The sequence below is a fragment of the Rhinopithecus roxellana genome, chromosome 6 (assembly GCF_007565055.1).
Source record: "Rhinopithecus roxellana isolate Shanxi Qingling chromosome 6, ASM756505v1, whole genome shotgun sequence".
Classification (NCBI taxonomy): Eukaryota; Metazoa; Chordata; class Mammalia; order Primates; family Cercopithecidae; genus Rhinopithecus; species Rhinopithecus roxellana.
In genome coordinates this window covers 7,080,841-7,102,815 of record NC_044554.1, presented here as the reverse complement: position 1 = coordinate 7,102,815, position 21,975 = coordinate 7,080,841, and the positions used below count along the sequence as shown (strand labels likewise).

The following is a 21,975-nucleotide window of genomic DNA, read 5'->3' as shown; positions in this document are numbered from 1 at the left end:
TAGATTGTGTTGATGACTGTGTCTTTGAGGAACAAGCAGTTAACAATTTAGAAAAACTATGTAATATATATGTGTAGAAAAAGGCAAAAGGAATATGTAAAAATATTAATAGTTATGTTAGGGGATTGGTATTTTGCTACATTTCCCCACCGATTTTTCTGGTATTTGTTTTTTTTGTTGTTGAGATGGAATCTCACTCTGTCGCCAGGTTGGAGTGCAGTGGCGCAATCTCAGCTCACTGCAACCTCCTCCTCCCAGGTTCAAGCGATTCTCCTGCCTCAGCCTCCTGAGTAACTAGGACTACAGGCGTGTCCCACCATGTCCACCTAATTTTTATATTTTTAGTGGAGATGGGGTTTCATCATGTTGGCCAGGATGGTCTCGATCTCTTGACCTCATGATCTGCCCGCCTCAGCCTCCCAAAGTACGGGGATTGTATGGTATTCTTACATAATGAGGGCTGGGCTTACTTTAAAAAATAAGTAAGAATTCATTTCGGTACAAACCACCTTTCAACGTGCACAGATAAAACAAAGGCAAAGCTACGCAACTTGTTGTTCTCTTTGTTGTGTTTTGTAGAACAGTTAGTAACAATCCAGGGAGAAACCTACTTATGTAGGAAACTGAGCTCTTCTTATTGTAATTATGCTTGTAGAGTCCAAATACTGACGGGCTCAGTTGTAATGTAAACAACCCAAAAATATTCCAAAGTCACTTAGATAATGTTGAGAAACAATCAGAAAGACACTGACAATGGCCTTTATTTTTTGTTTTTGAGACAAGAGTCTCACTCTGTCACCCAGGCTGGAGTGCAGTGGCGTGATCTCAGTTCACTGCAACCTCCGCCTCCTGGGTTCAAGTGATTCTCTTGCCTCAGCCTCCCGAGTAGCTGGGATTACAAGCACCCGCCACCACACCCAGCTAATGTTTGTATTTTTAGTAGAGATGGGGTTTCACCATGTTGGTCAGGCTGGTCTTGAACTCCTGACTTAAAGTGATCCACCAGCCTCGGCCTCCCGAAGTCCTGGGATGACAGGCATGAGCCACTGCGCCCAGCTGACAATGGCCTTTCAATGGGTTTTTGTATTCAATGAGGCTGAAGCTGTAGACAATGGTTTTCTTGGCACTGAGTTACATAAATGTCTTAAACCTAATACAATATTGACACATTTCACCAAGTTAAAAGCCAGGCTTTATTAATAGAAATCTTATAGTCAATGGGGTTTTCAGTGTATATTGAATGTATATTTTCTATTATTTTATGAAAACCAGGGAGAAGAGTTGGCATGCAGATAGATTTTTACCACAGCTGTCACAAAAGCAGCATTAACCATGCCCTTATATGCTTAGAATTATCTGTTTTATGTCAAGTTTTCTGATGCAAACACATTTTGATGGTTTGACTTAAGTTGGCTCTGGTTAGGGCCAATGAATGGTCAGCCAACCAGGTAAATGCTACCTTCTCTATGGGATATTAACCCATATTGTTTGTTACCTTTCCAGTGATTGTTTCCTATGGCATAAGTGAGCTGTAGTGAGTGTGAAATGCATCTATCTGGGCACGACAACACAAACAGGATCTATCTAAAAAAGAAGGCTAGAAATCTCACTATAATAAGATCAACAGTCGCTTCTATTCCAAGTAAAGACATGCTGATGATAGGAGTAAAGACAGAAATATTAAGATTAATCTGGTAATTTTATTAAATATTTACCATTCAGCAGCAACCAACATGAACATGTGGGCTAACAGAATCTCTTAAAATGTTCTGCTATGTAGCTGCTTCAGAAATACACATACATGATAAATTCAAGATAAATTCAACTGCTCACTGCCAAAATTTTTAAAAAAAATGGCTCCAAGAGCAAATAACACTGATTTATACTGTGCCCAAGCACTAGTCAACAAATCTATTAAATTACACAGGAAAAGGAAATCAAGGAAGCTTTGTTATCTTATGCATGTCATCTTATTTAAATGGAAGTTTTTACTTCTTTAAAGCAACAGAAATATGGAGCTTCACATATATATGTGTATATATATGAATGTGGTTACAGACACAAAGTGTTATCAAAAGCAAAAGCTAGTTGAAAAAATTTCTGACTGCAAAACTTACAAGATACAAAGCTAAAATGCATATGTTCCTTTTCTCAATTATGAACACTTTCACTAAACATAAATATTTGACATATATTAATTTTTCCGACATTCAAAATTGTAAAGTCAATATGGCAGAATTGTTAAAAGCACATATGTACAAATATTCTTTTTCCATACATAAAGTATTTGGCATAATTATAACAATCATACTGCATCAACAACTGTTTGCTTTTATTTTTACTTTTTTTACACATAATGGTATCTCTTATTAAAATTAACCAGTTATATACAAAAATACTTGAACATTTATTATAGAAAACCTCTATAACCAGCCTCAACAGCATATACCTGCTGAATGGTTTCATTAAGAGAATATAAAAAAGTGGTCACTGCCTTCCAGGTAAGCTACCAACGAAATAAACATGGTTAAACTAAAATGAGCTTCCCAACAAAAGAGGGAAAATATTTAACAGTATGATTTAAAATACAGTTCATATCTATTGTCAATTGAGTGTTATAAACAGTCAGTAAAAGAAAAAAAGATATAAAATACATTACTACAGACAAGGTGCTTTTTTCACACTTCTACAACTGTGGCATTAGCATCCCTACCTAGATCTAAGATGCTATGTTGCAATATTCAAGCTAGAGAAGTCTACAGCAATCCTCCTTCAACAGAAAGACGACAGGTCAGCTAAGACAAACTCCACTGGTAAAAGTGGAGAGTCGTGAGGAATTTTTTATTTTGTGCAGGATTGAAAGTTAATGCCCTTGCCTTTGATAAGTCCTTTTGCCATTTAATCATGCTAATACATTTTCACTAAGTTTTTTTTTCTTCACTTAAGCTATTAATTTAATACTGTCCTGTATTGATTCCTGAATTCTTGCTAATGGGGCACAGTCATTTGTGCCTCTTTAATACTTGAGCACTTGCTCTTGTTCAATGACAAATTTTATATAGGAAACTATCAAGAAAGGAAGCGCAAAATTCAAGTAAACATTTCTTCTGGAGTCTCTTGCTTAATCTAGCTGATTGGAACTCTGAAGCAAATTGCACCTTGAAAAGAAATACAGTAGATACCATGGTGTCAGGGTGGTAAGGGATTTAGCAACCAATTCGCGAAATAGCATTTTAAGAATGTAGACAGCAGTCAAACAGCAAAAGCAACCTTAAAGAAGCATTTTGTTTCAAGAACAAAACAATTTCCAGTCCCAATCCTTGCAACCCTTTAAGTATACTGTCTTGCTCACCTGCTTGAACTTTAATTCTGATGATCTGCACTGATAATCTGCTCAGGGGAAGAGCCAAAATCCTTGCCTTATTTACAGAAGTCTTCTAAAATAAGGACCACTGTGTTAGGAGGTACACTGACTTAAGCTTTCTCCAAGTATCAAGTATTCAGTAAAAAGGATACAACATTGTCACACACTGTATTGTCTGACAATATCGTATTGGTTTTAAGATTAAACTATATAAAAAAAAGTGAACATAAAAAGGTACAAAAGGAGTCTTTATCACTATTTACCACTTTCAAATGAGAAACGTTTTAATGAAATTCAGCCATACTTCATTTAACATCTGGCGTTTTAGATCAGCAACTTTTAATATTGTGCAACATGATATTAATAAGCAAGTTTTAATTCCATTCATCGAAGGATCTGAGTAAGTTATTAAAGTGCCTACACTAAATGTCTTCTCATCATACTTCTTATTTTGTAAACGGGCAAAGAATGCATCGCAGGTACATAGAAAAGTGACTTATAACTGAGAGACCTTGCGGGGCAGGGGCCTGGGCCGTGGGCCGGGGTCAGTCCTCCGGGCCCCATTCTCCAGGTGGCTGGATCGCGCTGCCAGAGGCTTGGGGGGCAGCGCGGGCGGCTCGGGCGTGACGGGGATGGAGAGGCTGTGAGGTAGCGGGACAGGGCGCCGCAGAGTCCGCTCGTAGACGCTGTACGGGGGCGGGGTCTTGCTCTCCTTGCGCACCGGCTCCTCCCCGCCGTAGCTCGGCACAGGCACCGGCATCGGCACCGGCACCGGCACCGGCAGGGGGACCGACTGTTCATTCACCTGATTTTCAAAGCCCGAGGTTTCCGACGTGCTGCACCGGCTGAGAGAAGAAATCCCACTGCTGTAGCTGCCCGACAAGACGGGGGAGTTGGAGATGAGTCCTGGTGAGTGGTACTCCACCTGGAGAGGGGGTAAAAGACTGCACAGAGCCCTGCTCCGGGGAGAAGGAAACGAGAGGGAGACACAGTATTGAGTCGTGAACGCAGATGCGCTGAAATGCGCGCCCCCATGCGGAGGCCCCCAGAACCTCCAAAGCCAGCTGCATCAGGAGATGCAGCCTTTAAGGAGGTGATTAAGGTAAAAGGTCATTACGGTGGATCCTAATCCAAGTTGACTGGTGTCCTTAGAAGAAGAGGCATTTGGACACACAGGGAGACGCCAAGAATGCGACACACAAAGACCTTGCAGGAAGGGCGGTCTGCAAGCCCAGGAGGGAGGCTTCGGGGAAACCAAGGCTGCCACGCCTTGATCCTGGACTTCTAGCTGCCAGAATTGAGAAAATACATTGCCGGTGTCTAAGCCACCCAGTTTGTGGTATTTTATGGGGGAAGCCCGAGCAGACTAATACACTCACACTCAAATTTGAGTGTTGTCCTTTGTAGCACTGAAAATGCACACCAGACGTTTATCTGCCAGGGCCACCAGTCCTTGAGTTCAGGTCACCGCCCAGTTTACTCCTTATTTTCAGATAGAGGATACATGAGCTAGGCATGGTGGCTCACGCCTGTAATCCCAGTACTTTAGGAGGCCGAGGCACGGATCACTTGAGGCCAGGAGCTCGAGACCAGCCTGGGCAACACGGCAAAACCCCATTTCTACTAAAAAATCCAAAAAGTTAGCTGGGTGTGGTGGCTCATGCCTGTAATCCCAGTTCCTCTGGGAGGATGACCTGAGCCTTGGGAGGTTGAGGCTGCAGTGAGCCGTGATCCACCAGGGCACATGAGACTCTGTCTCGAAAAATAATTTTAAAAAGGTACCCACCAAGATAATTTGGAAGCACACATTAGTCCTATAGTTTGGAAGAGAGGGAACTGGCCAAAAAAAAAAAAAAAAAAAACCAAACAAAAAAAACACTGTACAACCTTTGGGGGCCCTATTCGCCTTCCCAGGTCAGCAGGGCATGCTGCAGGCCAGGAGCCAGGGCCGCTGAGCACGCTCAGCTCAGAGGACCCAGAGAGCTGAGGAGGAGGAGCAGAGGCACCCAAGGTCCTGCACCTGATTTCTCCAGCCATCACTCCAGACTCCTGAGCTGAACTGGCAAACTGGCAGCTCCCAGGCTGTAGCCTGAGAGGTGAGCCGTTTCATCAGCAGGGTTTTTTAAAAACCTGATTTAGTTGTTATTTTTTAACATTTCACATTTCACATGAAACTCCAGAATTCTGGCAGTTCATAAGGAGCTAGAAGTTCTGGCTACAATGGCACACATTCTCTTAATAGAGAGAATCTTTAAAAGCTGAGCAGGGGCTGTCCCTTTTCAATTTGCCAGTTCCCACTATGCCATGTGGGGACTATGCCCAGCCTCCTTCCTTCATTTATGTCAGCTGTCTGGCTCCATTTGGCATCTGAGTTTGTTGCTTTCCCAACTGGTATCCCAAGGAAAACGAGTCCTAAGAGATGTTCTGTGAAAAGAGGGTTCTGCTGGGAAATGCTGCACACCATATACTCCTTGTGTATATTCAAAACATACTCGCATTTTCAAGTCTTAGAATAAAGGAATACAAATAATTTTGTTCAGCCCAGTGTTTTCCAAACGGACTTGACTACAGACCTTTTTTTCCCCGCTTATTACATAATGTCCTGGAAAACTAATGTTCTGTGGCATACACTTTGAGAAATGCTATCTTAAGCTAACTTTGGTCTCTCTTTGTAAACAAAATAACGCTGGTAGATATACATCCTGTCATTTAGTAGAAGCCTAAAATGAAGGCCAATTAAGAGTTCCCAATTCACTGCTACCTCTGTCAAAAGTTAGACCTGAAATGCAAAATATGGCAGGTCAGCTCAGTCTTTGCTGTAGGGTTAGACCCATAGTTTAATGGCTGGCGGGGGAAAAAAATCCCCAAACCCCACTAAACTCTATCAGTTAAGGCAGCACACTGCAAAGCTAGTAACATGGTAGCAGTATACCCCCTAATGTAACCCAGGAGATATAACACAAATGTTCGATCTATGTTCTTTTCCTTCAAACCCTACATATAAAGACATGGCTTCGGACTGTATATGGCCAGTAAAAATATACACAGGTCTGCTGAAAGACAGCATATACCAGCTTGCTAACTAAGACTATTTCATAGCTATTCAAACATTTTTAGCCCTTGGGTTCTTTTTAATGTTTAAGAATTAATCTCTAAGACTTATTTTCTTACTACCCAACAAAAATTAAGTTGAAAAATACAGATGATAATTCCTTAGCAACGTGTGGGAGCTCTGTGTAAGGGTAAATGTAAAAGTGTGGAAAAGCCATATTGCTTTCCTTTCCATCACATCAAGGTGACAGGCTATGGCTTCCAGAGTGAATGCTGTCACAGGTACTTCATAATAACAGCTGCATTACAGAATGAGAACAAAATGAGCTAATCACTTGCACTTACCCATGAATTTCTACATCAGAAATTTTGGCAATGCAAGGGAATCACACTTCTTTGCAATTTTATCCATTGTGCGGAGGGAGGCGAATTGTTTTCCAGTTTGTCAATTTCTATCAGCAACTATAGTTAGCACCACAGATGCATTGGATCGCAACCTGCCCCATGTGTTTGTAGAGGCTAATTTGTCTTTTGAACATTAGCTAGAACTAGCTCATCAACACAAAAGACATGGAGCATGTAAATCCTAAGTCACTCAGGTACAAAATCATTCTTTCAACACACTTCATATTTGCCTCTAGTGCAGCTGTTCTGAACACCAATCTCTCACACACTGACAATCCTTGAAGCTAGTCTGATTCAATTTGGATAGAGACTAAATATTATTCTTTATCTTCGTGAGGGACTTTTTTATGTTTAAAGATGTTAAATAGCCCATGTCTGCAAACCAATTCAAATGTCTGACCTTTACAGCTTTCCAGTTTGTTCCCTAGAAATTTTAAAAATCCATATTACTGCCTTGTTTTTCATGATCAAGTATGTATTTCTAATGTAAATGAGAAACTTGGTATAAAATATTAAAAGAGACTGTTAGGTTTGGCTTTGATAAAATGGGTGAGGCTAATGATAAAGGCAAAAAGACACAGAGAATATTTAATAGATCTTGATAGTGATGTTTCTCAATCTAAGTGTGTGTGTGTGTTTGATGTGCCTTAAACTAAAAGGCCAGGCTGAAAATTTTCTAGGAGGTACATTAGGACCACATTCCTTTCCTAATTCAGTATATGCATTGACTTCAGTTTGCAAGTTCTCACTGCTACCATTTGGAGAATGAGGCTAATCATCGAAAAACAAATGGCTGCATTCGTGGAGGAGGCACCCAGAGGGGAAAGTCCAGTGTTGTTTTCTTACCCAGCTTCCCCATCCCTGCTTGATATGTTCTTTGCCTTGTCCCTGAAAATTAAAGCACCTTTTGATATATCCGGGATGAGTCTTAGAGAAAAAGAAACCTGGGCCAGTCTCTAGCCTCAGTCGAAAGACGGGCCTTTACCTTCAATGGAGATCGCCCGGCAGGCGAGGGGGATACTGATGTCGTGTGTCTTGCTGGTGAAGCTGTCAATGGGGAGAGAGATAACATTTCAATTAAGAAAAACCAGACGATTGACTATCTGCACATGCTCTCTGTGTTACTAAACCCAGACAGATGATCCAATGCACAAAGACTTTCTAAGCAAAGGGGGTGGTGAGGATGGGGCAGAAGCTAAATGATGCCTATCTAGAACGGGTTCTCACAAAGGGCGGCACTGCCAAGATATGGGAGCATCAGCGAAAAGTTATCATGGCATATATGATGCTTTGACCAAATGACAGGTTCCCAAACTCATCCAATGTCCTTTCCATTTTCCCGAAGTCCAGGTGCTTCTGCACTGCTTACTCTGTCTCATAAGGTGCTTTTAGGTGTGAGGTGGTAGGGAGCAGTCCTTGGGGAACAGCTGTTGTCTTTGGCCTAAGCACCAATGAGAACACCATGGCCACCCCAGCAGCCTGGAACAGGTCTATGGGAATATATTTAATCAGCTCCCCCCAACAACTCCAATACTCCCCAAATAGGTAGAAAACCCTTGGCCATGGCCATACAAGAGGTGCATGGTTTTCCATTTCTTCCCCTAATGCTTATACTCAGGTCTTCCCATTATCCCCTGGTGGTAGGTCTCTATGGATTTCATCATCGTGGCCAAGAAGAGTGAACTGTTTGCTTTTTCGCTCTAGATTTTCCAAGTCCTACTCGTGGGACACAGCATGTGTGATAGCACTGCTCCTGTGTGCACGCTTGTATAGCAAATCCAGCTCTCTAAAGCACAGTCCTGTATGGTAAAGGCTGGCCGTGACACAGTCAACAGGGTGAGGGTCAGCCACATTTCTCAATTCCACAGAGATGTTTCGGTGAACTCTGGGCATGTTGCTCAGAGTTAGCTGCCACTCTCCCAGCTGTCACAGTGAGGTTTGTAACTCATAACAAAACTACTGAAAGGCTGTAAGGAAGAAAGACAGTTACAGAGCCCCACAACAGTGACCACAGATGATGACATAAGAACAGAATATGAGAGCAATCAGTGCAGAAGGGATGGCAGCCCTGCCAGTGAACTTGGGAAGGGTAAGGTCACCTGTGTGCTCTGGGTCCTAAGGGGTCAGGAAGAGTGCTCCATGATCACACTGGTGGTATGCATCCTCTCTCTTGCACTCTTGAACGCTGGATCATGCTGTCAGCACGTGTCACATTCTAATACCAGCATTAGTTCTCCTATCCTGTTGATTGTGGGTGATGATTATGGAAGAAAATCATGTCTGTATGGAGAAGCTGATCCTGATGGGGAACTATATTCCTGCCTTAATGGTGGCAGAAAGTTTATTGTTCTCTGGGACCCTCTTCCTTTTGACTCAGGCAGTTGCTGATACCACCATGGTGGCCCCTGCAACTACAGCACATTTGCAGAAATATTTCTCTGGAAAGGCGATTTCCCATAGCAACCTAAAATAGTTCCATCAGTATCCTTGTCTTCAGGTTCGAACTGGCCTAGAAACCTAAGGACCATCAATATTACTCCTTAAAAAATGCTTTGCAGGTTCTCAACTTTAGGGACACAACCAGGTTTAAATTGGAGACTGCTTGAATATATGTACATTGTGAATGAGATACAAATAATTTGGCCAATAAATTTTAGGCCTCTGCACACATACTGATATACTAATGCAGGTGATCAAGAAGCTTAAAGTTATTTCTTGTTTTCTTTGAAGACCTCATATGCCTTTAAAAAATTATTGGTGACTTGACTTTGGGCTTTGACAAGTAGAGAGTAAATTGAGTGGCACACAGTTTATTGTATTTTGTTGCAGGGTCTCACTCTGTTGCCCAGGCTAGAGTGCAGTGGTGCACTCTTGGTTCACTGCAACCTCTGCTTCCTGGGCTCAAGCAATTCTCCCACCTAAGCCTCCCAAGTAGCTAGGACTATAGGTGTGTGCCACCACAACTGGCTAATTTTTGCTTTTTCTTGTAGAGATGGGGTTTTGCCATGTGGCACAGGCTTGTCTCAAACTCCTGGGCTCAAGTGATCTGCCTGCCTCGGCCTCCCAAAGTGCTGGGATTACAGGTGTGAACTACCTTGTCTGGCCCATAGTTTATCTTAAAAAGAGGTAAAGAAGGATGAGATGCTAGACTACAGCAAATGAAACATGAACAATCTAGAAAAATCTATGAAAGAAATCATGTCATTTTTTGTTCTTGTTTTTAGGCTAGTTGTATTTGTAAAACTTCAAATCCACCATAGACATAGGTAAGTGCTGAAAAAACTCTCCCATCCAGAATAAGCAAAGCTAGTAAAACAGGGCAGGTCCCTCTTAAAAATGGCCCCACAGGCCGGGCACGGTGGCTCAAGCCTGTAATCCCAGCACTTTGGGAGGCCGAGACGGGCGGATCACGAGGTCAGGAGATCGAGACCATCCTGGTGAACACGGTGAAACCCCGTCTCTACTAAAAAAAATACAAAAAACTAGCCGGGCGAGGTGGCGGGCGCCTGTAGTCCCAGCTACTCAGGAGGCTGAGGCAGGAGAATGGCATAAACCCGGGAGGCGGAGCTTGCAGTGAGCTGAGATCCGGCCACTGCACTCCAGCCTGGGTGACAGAGCGAGACTCCGTCTCAAAAAAAAAAAAAAAAAAAAAAAAAATGGCCCCACATGTAGGTCACCAAGCAAGTTCAGGAGGCAAGGAGGCCTGTTATTACTATAAATTCACAAAGCTTAAGATCCATTTTCAGTGGTTCTTAAAATCTAGTGAGCAGAAGGATCACTAGATCACTGAAAGGTTTCATAACAATACAGATATTAGGGTCTTACCCCAGAAAAACTTAGATTCTGATTCAGTAGGTGTGAGGTTAGACCTGAGAATTTATTTATTTATTTATTTTTTGAGACAAGGTTTGTCTCAATGGCCCAGGCTGAAGTGCAGTGGTGCCATCTTGGATCACTGCAACCTCCGTCTTCTGGGTTCAAGCCATCCTCCCAAGTAGCTGGGACTGCAGGTATGTACCACCACACCTGGCTGATTTTTGTATTTGTTGTAGAGACGGGGTTTTGCCATGCTGCCCAGGCTGGTCTTGAACTTGTGAGTTCAAGTGATCCACCCGCCTTAGTCTCCCAAAATGCTGGGATTACAGGTGTGAGCCACCACACCTGGCCAAGATTTTGCTGCTTAAACCACCACCTGAGCGGAGGCAGTACCCTGAATCAACCCTTTGAGAAATACAGTCCTTGCATAAAGACCTCTCAAAGCAACAGATAACTGCGGATGCAAAGTTAATGACTCTGATAAGCTTGTGGAGCATAACTGTTAGTCAATAGCTATTTAGAGGCAAGTGGAAACTTTGGCATCAGTCCTGAATAAGACTGAAGAAAGTAGCTGAGTTAGCAGAGGTTGATAAGAATGAAGTGGGTCAAAGTGAAGGTTAGAGAAGATGCTCGTGACCTACCAAGTTTAGGGTGCCTCCCCGAATTTGAGAATGGTGGCTTGGTAAAGAGCACTCTATAAAATCTGAGAGGCTTGCTTGGAACGGACCATTGTTTGACCCCGTGTAATAGAAGTTCAGGAAAGAGGGAGACAATTGTCAAGCAATTACGCAGCTACTAAGGTTTTTATCCCAGAAATCAAATGCCTACCTTTCTCTCAGGAATTCAGGACAAGCTGGAGTAGTCAATAAAAGTTATTTTATAAAAGTGATTGTTCAAATGCTTCAAATACCCACCAGTCTGTGTGGGTCTTGGAGGGACAGGGGGAGAGATAAGTTTCCCACTATCCGACATGTTCTTGGCTTCCTTCCCACTGTCCAGGCTCCAGCTGCTAGGGGTGGGGTTCACAGCTGGAAGGGAATAACACAGCTAAAAACACATGGTCCAGTTTTGCCCTTCCAATGCTTGAGATCTTAGAAGAAAGTCAGAATTATCCAGAATGAAAAAATTAACTGGATGAAAAACAAAACAGGAAACTTCTTGAATACTAAATCTTTATTCAATTGGCTGCCTAACAGTTATAGTTACCATTTAACTGGGCGCTAGCAAGTCTCTTCATTTCCCTTAGTGCTGTCAAAGGGAACTACAAATCTTTACACCGGGGTGTAAAACTTGCTGAGAATTACACATGTGTTTAGATGCTGGATAACAGACGGAAGATGTAGTCACTGGACTATTTTAAAACTTGGTTTTTAGTAGACATTTCTGGACAAGTGACACCTCAAAATGGAGAAGACAATGACATACTAATATTTTAACTATCTGGCAGATTCTTGGGAAAGAACAGCCATGCCACATTATCTCATTGATAACTCTTTGAGGAAAGAACTTTCTGAAATCAATGAATTATACTGAAATATGTCCTTAAAAAATGATTTGAAATACAGTATCATTCTTATTTTGTAATTTGTCTGCTCTGTGCTTCGGTAAAATGCAGGAATATGGAGTAATCCTGGCAGGAATAAGGGCAGGATATGCTGGTTGTAAATAGCCTCTATGCAATGAGGTTTACATCAAATCTGAGGTCCAGTGACTCACTCCCTGTAGAGACACTGCCATCTGGTGGGCATGTTGAGAATTTTAACATTTTACCACTCATTTTCATTTAATGGATGGAGTTACCCCTCTTAAAATTCTTTTTCTCTATTCTTTTAAATTTGCATTGTGGTTTGCTTTTTTTTTTTTTTTTTTTTTGAGACGGAGTCTCGCTGTCTCCCAGGCTGGAGTGCAGTGGCGCGATCTCGGCTCACTGCAAGCTCCGCCTCCCGGGTTCACGCCATTCTCCTGCCTCAGCCTCCCGAGTAGCTGGGACTACAGGCGCCCGCCGCCACGCCCACCTAATTTTTTGTATTTTTAGTAGAGACGGGGTTTCACCATGTTAGCCAGGATGGTCTCGATCTCCTGACCTCGTGATCCACCCGCCTCGGCCTCCCAAAGTGCTGGGATTACAGGCGTGAGCCACCACGCCCGGCCTGTGGTTTTCTTTAATAGAGGGGGTGAGAAAAATACCACATTCCTTAGTTCTGACAAAGATCAACATGTGACTTGTAACATTAAAGCTAAATTTGTGTTTTAAAATAATTTGGCCTAAGACTTCACTAATTTCCATCTTCCAAGGAAAGTTCTAATGTATCGGTGTACCCAAATGACAATACAGTTTATTTCTTAATGAGGGCAATTAAAAGGCACTTTCCCAGAATATTTCATTAATGACTCTTGATTTATTGGTCTGGGGAACTGCTCTTATTTTTGAGGCTTGACCCTGAGAGAGGTGAATGGGTGACTTGCTGCAAGCCCTGACCTGTAGCTGAGGAAATCGTGTTTAATCTGCTCTTCGTCTTCCTGCTGTGTTGCAGACTGATCCTAATTGGCTATTTACTGCTATCCATGTGTTTGGTTCTCATTTTGTGTGACCTTGAGGCAGGGCACACTCCATTATGCACTGGATTGCAATTCTTAAATGGCATTTAATTGTACAAGATCCGTATCTGAGTCACAACAAACAACACATGAGTTGGCTGAATGAGCTTTGTAAGGGAGACAAAGGATGGGACCACCGAATCGATCTGGGAGAAGCTATTTTCACTGTGCTGAACAAGGAGCCTAATTGGCAACTTTGTTTCAGGAAGAGGAGGCATTGCCTGGGTGACTCACTGGATGATAACAAAAGACCATTGAACATAGGCGTTCCTATCTTGCTCAGATTCTGCTGTTAAAATCTTATAGGAAAACAGCTTTTGATAAAATGATCATGAATAACTGTCTTTCATTAATCCCCTAAAGAGCATACTAGTCCTGATCATTAAAGCGCTAGAGCACTGCTTTCCACACAGACACACAGAAGACTGGAGAACATGAGGATAAAACAAGCCCTTACACATTCCAGGCCTGATCATGCGGCTGGCCTTACCTTTTTCAGGTGCAGAGAGATTTGGGTCACTGCGTGGCAAGGCCCCGTCTCCAATATGATTAAACAGCATCCTCTGCAAAGGTACAAGGGTTGATTTTTATGATGTGATATACGGACATGTGAAACCTTCTAGAAAATGAGATGATTATCCCCTCACTAAAACTTTTGGTTCAAAATAATTTTTATATGATAGGATGAGCCTAGGAACAAAGAATTTAATTAGATTTAAGTAAAAGGGGGTGGGAAGAGCCTTAGGTTTTGAGAAAGAGTGTTTGAAAAGTTTGTATTACATTTTAAATGTAAATGGTAAATGTTCATGATAAAATGGAAGGTAAAAAATAAATAGTAAATAGCAGTTGTGCCATGAAGTTCTTTTTTTTTTTCTTTTCTTTTTAGAGATGGAATCTCACTATTATTGCCCAGGCTGGTCTTGAACACCTGGGCTCAAGCAGTCCTCCCACCTTGGCCTCCCAAAGTGCTGGGATTACAGGCATGAGCCACCACACCTGGCCTGTATGGAGTTCTTTATAAATACAAATGCTACGGTGGTGATATAAAACAGAAATAAGAATTAAAGGAGAAATATTAGTTCAAAAAATCACTTGCAAATGAAATTTAACCCCTGCATGTTAAAAATCCTTTATTAGGTTAAAAAAATGAAATAGTTGGCCGGGCGCGGTGGCTCAAGCCTGTAATCCCAGCACTTTGGGAGGCCGAGACGGGCGGATCACGAGGTCAGGAGATCAAGACCATCCTGGCTAACATGGTGAAACCCCGTCTCTACTAAAAAATACAAAAAACTAGCCGGGCGAGGTGGCGGGCGCCTGTAGTCCCAGCTACTCGGGAGGCTGAGGCAGGAGAATGGCGTAAACCCAGGAGGCGGAGCTTGCAGTGAGCTGAGATCCGGCCACTGCACTCCAGCCTGGGCGGCAGAGCGAGACTCCGTCTCAAAAAAAAAAAGAAAAAAAAAAAAAATGAAATAGTTGATAGTCTACAATTTTTAACTTATAAAAATGCCAGCTTTACATGGTTTTACCTAATATATTAAATAGAAAGTACCAAGTCCTTAAAAGTAGATGTACTACAGCAATGCGCACTATTGAAATTTTGGCAATATATTTGCTAAAACCAGAAAACTTGGGAGGCTAATCAGAGAAGACTTTCAGAGTTGCCCATGCTGGCAACAAGTTCTCCTGGAGCACAACAAACTGAGAAATTCCCCTGCAGCATCATCGAGTGACAAAGGGAAATAGCTAGTCCAGCCAAATGCACTCAGATATAATTTCTGCAAGACATCAGCGCTGTGCAGAGGCGGTACCCCGGGACTTTCCGGAGGATCACACAATCAGCAAAGACAAACCAATCAAGCCAAATCCCACTCGTGCTCATTCACTTCCAGATGCGGCTACAGACTTCTGCCAGGATAGTGTAGAAAAACAGAGAAATTAGCTGGCGTAGAAATAACTATTTTTCTCTGCTCCTAAATTATTCCCAAATAATCTTTAAAACTCAGAGGTTACCCATGAATCTTCAACTTTGAAACCAACCTTCAAGGCTCTCGAAGTGCCCAAGGGCCGAGCCCAAGTCTCTGCTCTCAAAAAAACAGGGATCACTTCAAAACCAAGTTCAGGCAGGGGCTGAGGGCCATGCTGCCTTCCTCCCATGAGGAGTTGACAGGGAAAGGCCGACGACTGAACCCCTCTTTTCTCATGCATTCAAGAATGGCAAAGGCAAACAAATTGCTCCTATACTCATGGGTACCCAGAAAGGAATCCACTGCAGCTCTTTTAAATAGGTCTAGGCAAAGGCAGAGACTGCTGGGCAGGAGAATGCTTCTCTTCAAGGGTATTTTCCAGTCCTGAGCAACCGACGGGCACCACGTTCCTGACTGCGCTCCTCTGCCGCAACCGCATTCCTGGCCGTCAGTGGATCGGAGAGCACCGGCGGCCGCGGTTCGTGTCTTTGGGCGCCAAGCAGAACATGATGCGCCGCCTGGAGAACGAGGCGGAGAACCACTACTGGCTGAGCATGCTCTACATGACCGGGTAGCAGGAGCGCGGCCACGCCGCAGTGCGCAGGAGGGAGGCCTTCGAGGCCTTAAAGGCGGCCGCCACTTCCAAGTTCCTCCCGCATAGATTCATTGTGGACCAGCTCGACCATCTCAGTGTCACCAAGTAATGGTCCTAACCCTTGGATTTTATGGATCACGGGGCTGCCCATCTTTACCTGGTCCTGGAACTGAAAAACTGTAGCTACTGTGAAAATGAGCCTTTGGACCAGTCTTTATTAAAACAAACAAACATGAGTAGTCTGCATATAGAATATCTAGGGCTCTAAACCCTCCAATACTTAAAAGTGTAATCGCTGTCCTGTCGTTTCTTTAGTCTGATAGGAAGATAGGGATTTTCTCAGTCACATATTTTAAAGGAAAGCTGCAATAAAGCCACAGACTATGATTTGAACAAAAAAAAAAAAAAAAAAAAGGGTATTTTCCTAGTCTAAGACGTTCCCCCAGACTTCTGTTACATCCACAGGGCATGCAAACACACACAGGCACTTTATTCACCCAACTACTTTGCGTAATGTTTAAGCAGCAGCAATGAAATAGATCGAGGAGGGTAAATTTCCCATTTCCCTTTTAGCTTCACTGCCAAGCAACTACCATGTGTCCCTATCAGAAATATGGCTCAGGCCCGGGCATGGTGGCTCATGCCTGTAATCACAGCAGTTTGGGAGGCGGAGGCGGGTGGATCACCTGAGGTCAGGAGTTCAAGACCAGCCTGGCCAATATGGCAAAACACCGTTTCTACTAAAAGTACAAAAATTAGCCAGGCGTGGTGGTGCATGCCTGTAATCCCAGCTACTTGGGAGGTTGAGACAGGAGAATCGCTTGAACCTGGGAGGCAGAGGTTGCAGTGAGCCAGGATTGTGCCGCTGTACTCCAGCCTGGGTGACACAGTGAGATCCTATCTCAAAAAAAGGAAAGAAAAAAAAGAAACACGGTCCAGGCAGAAATTTCTAACCATGGGCAGCAGACAGAGGTGCACTCTTCACCAGTTGGATTGGTCTGACACTGCCCAGCTGCTTGCTTTTGGCAGCTACCATGTGTTTCTGCAGAGATATGTAAGCAATTCCAGAATCCTCCTTGTTTTCTAGTTCCTCTACCCTACAAGGATACCTGCGAAGGCTCCACGGGTGTTGGATAGATGGCACTGCATGGTCTGTCTCTTGGGGACAGGCAAGAGTTTTCTCGGGAATGTTTGTGTTTGTCAGACAACAAAGGAGAAGCTGGGAAGAGAAGGAGAGAGGATCATCAGCATGGTAGTGGTGCTGCACCTGTTTGGAGAAGAGAGCCTGAACACGTGGCAGCTGGCCATAGTTCCCAGGACTAGAATGTTCTCTGGGCACCCTTGGTCTTCCCCACACTCTGGCACTGACCTCTGGCACTCGATGGAGCAGAACTTGTCACATTAGGTGAAGCCGAGTGAGTAGAACTCAAGCTTGAGGTAGATGGACTTGGCTGGAAACACACAGGGAGCTATTATCACACCCTGATTAAAGGCTGCCCACAACACTGACATATTTGAAACAAAATCATCAACTTCTTTTTCAAATCAGCGAAAAAAAAAGCCCATTTAACAATATAGAAAAATCTTAATAACTTAGATAGACAAAGAAGTCTGCATGAATTAATAAAAAGTCTGAGATTTTGACTCCTGCCAAAAGAATGCCTTCGTGTTAGATTCAGCTACATACTGTGACTTTGTACCAGTTAGTAGCGCATTCCTTGGTTGAGGTATAAGTAGACAGACTTCCAGCCTAGGGCCCAAAAATAGGTGAGTATTTCTAAAAGGCATAAAATGTGCCTTCTCGTTATCTGTAAAAGTAAGTTTAACCGGGCATGGTGGCTCACGCCTGTAATCCCAGCACTTTGGGAGGCTGAGGCGGGCAGATTACGAGGTCAGGAGATCGAGACCATCCTGGCCAACACAGTGAAACCCTGTCTCTACTAAAAATACAAAAACAAAATTAGCCGGGCATGGTGGCGGGCACCTGTAGTCCCAGCTACTTGGGAGGCTGAGGCAGCAGAATGGCGTGAATCTGGAAGGCGGAGCTTGCAGTGAGCCAATATCACGCCACTGCACTCCAGCCTGGGCAACAAAGCAAGACTCTGTCTCAAAAAAAAAGTTCAAAGCATGAATTTGGAAATATGTGTTATGCCTGTTTTTCAAAGACAGTGGCGAGGAAAATTTCAGCTTAGTCTTACTGAACTATCATAAATGCCATATTAGTAGTGTTTAAATAACATGTTTGGTTGCAGGAGTTATACTGGCTCTAAAATCCCTAAAAACTGCATTTTTCTTGTGTTAAAAAAAAAAAAAAAAAACTTTGGAAACTTTCTGACATGTACCTAAGTAAAGAGAATTTTAAAACAGACCCTCAAATCATGTATTTTTTTTTCTTTTCTTTGAGACAGTCTTGCTTTGTTGCCCAGGCTGGAGTGCAGTGATGTGCTCTCGGCTCACTGCAACCTCCTCCTCCTGGGTTCAAGCGATTCTCCTGCCTCAGCCTCCCGAGTAGCTGGGATTACAGGCGTGTGCCACCATGCCCGGCTAATTTTTGTATTTTTAGTAGAGACGGGATTTCACCATGTTGGCCAGGATGGTCTTGAATTTCGGATCTCAAGTGATCTCAAGTTTGCCCACCTCGGCCTCCCAAAGTGTTGGGATTATAGGCATGAGTCACTGCACCTAGCCAAATCATGTCGTCTTAAAGAACAAAAAGCCATTTTGGAATGCTAAGAGGGGCTGGGCACAGTAGCTCACGCCTGTAATCCCAGCACTTTGGGAAGCCAAGGTGGGTGGATCACTCGAGGTCAGGAGTTCGAGACCAACCTGGCCAACATGGTGAAATCCCATCTCTACTAAAAATACAAAAATTAGCCGGGCGTGGTGGTGCACGCCTGTAATCCCAGCTACTCATGAGGCTGAGGCACGAGAACTGCCTGAGCCCAGGAGGCGGTGGTTGCAGTGAGCCAAGATCGCACCACTGCACTCCAGCCTGGGGGACAGAGTCAGACCCGTAAAATAAACAAATAAAAAGGCAAGCTAAGAGGCAGCTAGTAAGTGGCGACACACTCTGAGAGTCCTGGACTGCAGAAGGAACTTGGGGCAGGTCTCAGAGCGGAACCCTGTGCAGAGTACCTGGGCTTTTCCATCGCTTGCTGATGTCATCTTAGAGCGATGGGGCAGTTTTAAGAGAAACGTCTTTGTAGACTCTAGAGACCCATAAAGCAAGAAGAGTGTTTAAAGGTTTGTCCTTAAGCCAAGTTCTTGCTTGTTGGTCTGTTCATCAGCACAGCAGAATGAACAGAAACACTCATGACTGAGACAGAAAAGGAATAAACACAACCAGACAAAAAGCTAATTAAGTACCTGCATGTTAAAGACTTCATCAGAGCTTTCTGATTGCCCTGTAATATTGCTTACTTCAGCAGAAGCTTGTGAGGACAGTGAGGAGGAAGAATATCGGTTGACAGCTGGGTAACTTAATGGGCTGTTTTGGAGGAAAAAAAAGGACATTAACTCAGTCTCCAAATTGTCATTATCATGTGCTAGAATGCTATGAAACCAAAGCGGGGGGAGAATATATCCCATTTTGTTTTCTCCTGTTTGCCTCAATATAATCAAATGTTTGAGTTTATTTATTTCTCATGCTGTTGCTGTTTCACCAGTGGCAGATGTCTGCAGCTGCCTCGTGGGTTAGTTATTTCATTAAGAAATAGCGTATTTGACAAATTGTGCCATAAAGAATGAGAGAACCATTCCAGATCATCTTGTGGGTGAGGCCAAATTGTAAGATAATTTGGAATATGACTTACCTGCGTCTAGGAATTACCCTGGTACCATCTGGGCTCACAGAGGCAGGTGCTGAGTTTCTACACACACGAGGGCTTCCATTAGGAAAATGGACAGGACTGGCTTGCATACAAGCAGAGAACTCCTAAAGATATAGTAAAGGAAATATCTCATTACAGTAATGATATGGGCAAAATTACTTATGAGATAGGTTAGCATACTAGACACACATCCTAATTGTCATCAAATCTTTACATAGGGAGCTATTAAAGCAAGTTCCAGAATTATTTGGCTTTTCCTCGCTTACATTTGTGTTTTCCCAAAAGGAAAGCCTCGCAAATAGCAGACAAGGCAATTGTATTTGAGGGCTCCCTGGTAAAACAGTGCAGTTTGGTAGAAAAACCAAAAGATGTCACTATTGGATATATCATCATCCCTTTAACAAGCAAACGGCAGTGGTCAGGCTGCCCCGCCATGGACACCTAAGTGTACATACCTGTATCCCTAAGCTCGACTTCATCACAAAGAATTGGTCGACCAGCTTTTTGTGAAGGGGTCTCATATCTTGAGGTACAAACTTCTCATGCACGGCCAAACCAAATTCCAGAATCTGTGCCTTAATTAACAATATAAGGAAAAAACCTCACATCAATGACTACCTCTCACTAAGTGCCTGCTATGGGCCGAACACTTTACTATGCAGTTTGCTTACATTACTGCTAATCCTCTGCCTCTGACAAGGTAGGAACAGTTGTCACTTTACAGGTGAAGAAAAACTGAGGATCTGAAAAATCCTTCATGGATAAAAGACAAATGGGGATTAGAACTTGGTTTTGATTTCGGACTTAATTTTCCTACTCCCCCAGGCTTCTTTCCCACGTATTTTAGATCTATAATTACAATGCTTCGTAACAGTTATGTGTCTTTTGGACACTTCCTTCTCTTCCCAGGGTGGAGAAGGAATAGGGGCGGGCACTGCTCCCTGTTAAGAGGGCCAGCTATTCTCCCCTAAGGATCTCTTCTTTGCATGGCACCCTCTCCCGACAATTCCCTTCTCTGTCCCATCAGGTTCCTCTGTGCTCATCCCTCCCTCCCACAGACTTTCAGAATCTGCCTGGGAGGATGGGAAAAACGAAAAGGAATTCTATGACAGTTTCTATGCTTGTTTTTGTTTAAAAAGATTATTCCTGGCCAGGTGCGTGGCTCACCCCTGTAATCCCAGCACTTTGGGAGGCCAAGACGGGCTGATCACAAGGTCAGGAGTTCAAGACCAGCCTGGCCGACACAGTGAAACCCTGTCTCTACTAAAAACACAAAAATTAGCCAGGTGTGGTGGCACATGCCTGTAGTCCCAACTACTCGGGTGGCTGAGGCAGGAGAACTGCTTGAATCTGGGAGGTGGAGGTTGTAGTGAACCAAGATCATGCCACTGCACTCCAGCCTAGGTGACAGAGCTAGACTCTGTCTCAAAAACAAACAAAAAAACAAAAAAACAAAAAAAAAATTACTCATATTCACTTATAATTCAACAAGAGAGCAGGTCCTACTTAAAAAACTTTCCTGCTGTGAGGATCCGAAGAGATGAAGGTAAACATTCAACCTTTCTTTGTTCAACCATCAATAGTGTGTGATTCTTTTGATTTGAGCAGCAGCTATCTTTTGTATTTAAAAAATGACCCCCATTCTAACATGGTCAAAAGGACAAATTCCACAGACTGGGAGGAAAACGAATCCTACATCACCACAAGGTTTTGTTGTTATTGTTGCTGTTTTTAATCTTTGCAGCTTGTGAAGATTTTAGGTTGAAAGCTCAGGTCAAACAGGACTGACCCTGGCGGGCTGGGGCATTCAGCACCTTCCCTAAGGGACGGGGCTCTGGATGCTGCCCACTGCCAGCACATTTGCATAACAAATATCAAGGATGCCTTTGAAAGGCACAGTTGGAGTGAAGTGTGTCTGAGGCATAAAGGAAGAGGCCACATCTGTGCCAATGAGGACATGGAAGGGATGTAGGAGGTGAATCTAAACATAGGGGCCCCCAGTCTTCTCCATTTTAAACACTAGCATTAGATGATGACCTCCCTTTTTTTCACAGATTGTTGCAAGTTGCAAGTCTGCTGGGAAGCAGACTCCAGCATGGAGATCATAATATTTATAAGGGTGTACCTTGGGATTGATTGATGCCTGTCAGGGGGAGGGACAGAAGCCGGACTTGACAAGAAAAGAAGTTGGGCTGCACAGCAGTCCTGTCAGCTGCTGCCAAACCCAAGGGACCTCTGGAACGTTTTTAAAAATTTATTCGTATTTTAATCTTTTTAGAGACAGAGTCTCACTCTGCTTCCCAGGAAGGAATGCAGTGGTGTGATCATAGCTCACTGCAACCTCAAACTCCT

The 21,975-nt window shown here is 43.4% G+C and overlaps 1 protein-coding gene and 2 pseudogenes across 1 annotated transcript in view; 2 read left to right on the top strand and 1 right to left on the bottom strand.

Moving 5' to 3' along the window:
* Positions 1-217: 217 nt before the first annotated feature.
* On the top strand, positions 218-998 carry LOC115898213 (annotated as a pseudogene).
* Positions 999-1,680: 682 nt separating this feature from the next.
* DOCK4 (dedicator of cytokinesis 4) overlaps positions 1,681-21,975 on the bottom strand; it is a 477,650-nt gene continuing 457,355 nt past the window's right edge. Inside the window, 10 exon segments of the mRNA XM_010382455.2 lie at positions 1,681-4,289; positions 4,291-4,320; positions 7,806-7,867; positions 11,551-11,664; positions 13,725-13,797; positions 16,903-17,012; positions 17,163-17,244; positions 19,160-19,280; positions 19,606-19,727; positions 20,079-20,198. Of these exon segments, the coding sequence (XP_010380757.1) occupies positions 3,861-4,289; positions 4,291-4,320; positions 7,806-7,867; positions 11,551-11,664; positions 13,725-13,797; positions 16,903-17,012; positions 17,163-17,244; positions 19,160-19,280; positions 19,606-19,727; positions 20,079-20,198 (1,263 nt within the window). The 3' untranslated portion in view covers positions 1,681-3,860.
* On the top strand, positions 14,991-15,911 carry LOC104677434 (annotated as a pseudogene).